At 57.1% G+C, this 2391-nt stretch overlaps 1 protein-coding gene across 1 annotated transcript in view; it reads left to right on the forward strand.

Moving 5' to 3' along the window:
* The window catches only part of RPTOR (regulatory associated protein of MTOR complex 1), a 99846-nt gene extending 97461 nt beyond the window's left edge, over nt 1-2385 (forward strand). Inside the window, exons 32-33 of the mRNA XM_033518796.1 lie at nt 47-319; nt 1823-2385. Of these exons, the coding sequence (XP_033374687.1) occupies nt 47-319; nt 1823-1891 (342 nt within the window). The 3' untranslated portion in view covers nt 1892-2385. The remainder of the gene's footprint in view (nt 1-46; nt 320-1822) is intronic.
* The last annotated feature ends 6 nt before the right edge of the window (nt 2386-2391 follow it).

The following is a 2391-nucleotide window of genomic DNA, read 5'->3' on the forward strand; positions in this document are numbered from 1 at the left end:
TGTTTGGGCAGGAGCTGTCCGTGTTTTCCTGTCCTGGTGACCACTGTGGTTCTGCCACCAGTCCCTGCTGTCCCACTTTGGGACGTGGCTGCTCTCTGGCCTGGCTCCCAGCTCAGGCGGGGGCTGCAGCAGCAATCCTGTCCCCCCCAGCATTCCCAGTGATCCCAGTTTCCATCCCTTCCCTTCCAGTGGCTCCATGAACCAGTTCACCGCCATCTACAACGGCAACGGGGAGCTGATCAACAACATCAAATACTACGATGGCTTCATGGGCCAAAGAGTGGGAGCCATCAGCTGCCTGGCCTTCCACCCTCACTGGGTGTGTATCCCTGCTGCCATCTGGGGCTGCCACGTCCCAGTGTCCCTGTGGCAGGAGGGGGTGGCACAGAGACCCCCCCAGAGTGGAGGGGAGCTGTCCCAGCCCGGTGCTCTGAGCCCAGCCCCGCACAAACCCCTCTGCACCTGCAGCTCCCCAGGCCTGCAGCTCCTGGCCCTTCCAGCTGTGGGGCTCTTCCCATCCCTGCTCGGCTCCCAGCCCTCGGCCACAGGAGCTGTCCCAGGTGACAGGAGCAGGGCAGGCTCACATTCCCAAATTCCATCTGTTTATTCCCTCCCTGTGCCTCGCTGGGGCTGCTCACACAGGGCTGGTGTGTGCAAAGACTGCTCAGGAAAACGGCACAGCTGCAGAAATTAAAGGCACGAGCTGCTGAAGGCTGGGATGAGGCAGAGCAAAAGGAGATTTTGGGGTCTGTCACAGCTGAGGGGCTCTGCAGTAGTCACAGAGAGAATCTGCTTGGTGCTCGGGGAGGAGCGTGGTGGACTCTGCTCACCCAGGGAGGAGCTGGAAAACCTGGGAAAACAATGAATGGATGGGAAAACAGGAAGGAATTACAAGAGTTATTTTAGAAAGCTGCAGATCAGCTCACAAATATTTAATATGTGATGGGAAGAGCAGTTTGCTCTTTAAACAAGCAAAGCAAAGCTCTGTCCAGCCTGGCCAGGTCCCCTCACTGCAGGAAATGCTCATTTTCAGCTCCTAACGAGCAGATTTGCAGTCATTTAGAGAAATTACCTCGGCAGTTGGTAACTAATGGTTCACATAACTTTCCCCTGTGGCTGAAATGGGCCCTGTAACTCCTGCAGAGCTGTGGAGCAGCTGGGTGTCCCTGCTGAATGTCACTGTCACCTGTGCCTGTCACTGCTCCTCACCTGGACCTTGGAGCGGGTCACAGGAGCAGCGGCTGAGGGAAGGGGCTGGAACACCAGGGATCAGGGATTTGGGAAAGGGCTGGAACACCAGGGATCAGGGATTGGGAAGGGGCTGGAACACCAGGAGAGGATCAGGGATTTGGGAAGGGGCTGGAACATCAGGGATCAGGGATTTGGGAAGGGGCTGGAGCACCAGGGATCAGGGATTTGGGAAAGGGGCTGGAACATCAGGGATCAGGGATTTGGGAAAGGGGCTCAGCCTGGAGAAAAGGAGGCTCAGGGGGAACTTCTGGCTCTGCACAACTCCCTGCCAGGACCTGCTCTGGGAACAGGGACAGGAGGAGAGGGAACAGCCTCAGGCTGGGTCAGGGGAGCTCAGGGGGGACATCAGCAGGAATTTCCCCATGGAAAAGGGAGCTCAGGGGGGACAGCAGCAGGAATTTCCCCATGGGAAGGGAGCTCAGGCCCTGGAACTGCCCAGGGAGGGTTGGGTCCCCATCCCTGGAGGTGTCCCAGGATCAGCTGGGCTGACAGGGTGGGGATGGGTCCCAGAGGGCTGGTCCAGCCTGGGTGGCCGTGTGACACTGCCTGTTTGTCGCTGTGCTCTCCCCAGCCCCACCTGGCCGTCGGCAGCAATGACTTCTACATCTCGGTGTACTCGGTGGAGAAGAGGATCAGATGACGGCGCCCGGCGGCTCCGGGGCCTCCTGTACATAGAGAAATCATCGACTTGAATGTTTCGTGTTGGCTGCTGCTGCTGCACCCCATAACTTGAACATTTGTTCTTCTGACTTAGCTACTGATGGGTTTGACAAGGGGAAGAGACAATCTCCTGGTTTGGTTTGGTTTTGTTTTCCAGCTATATCCTCCAAAAGCTACAGAAAAGGAACATTTATTTTTGTTTCCAGTGGTTGGCTTCTCTGTCAGGAACACGGCTCCTGAGCTCGGAAGGACCTGGATGAGGCAACCCTTGAGAAGGGTCTTGTTTTAGTCTTTGTTCCGTGTTTTACTGGAGTGTGGGTTCTTCAAGGACTGTCAGGACTCACCTACAGCTCCACGGGACCCTCCAGCTGCTGTGCCAAACACAGTTCTGGGACAGGGCAGCGCAGGATGTACCTGCCAGGGAGGCAGGGCAGCACATCCTCTGCATCAACTCCTCCTCCTCCTCGTCTTCCTCCTCCT

Source organism: Parus major, chromosome 18 (assembly GCF_001522545.3).
Source record: "Parus major isolate Abel chromosome 18, Parus_major1.1, whole genome shotgun sequence".
Taxonomy (NCBI): domain Eukaryota; kingdom Metazoa; phylum Chordata; class Aves; order Passeriformes; family Paridae; genus Parus; species Parus major.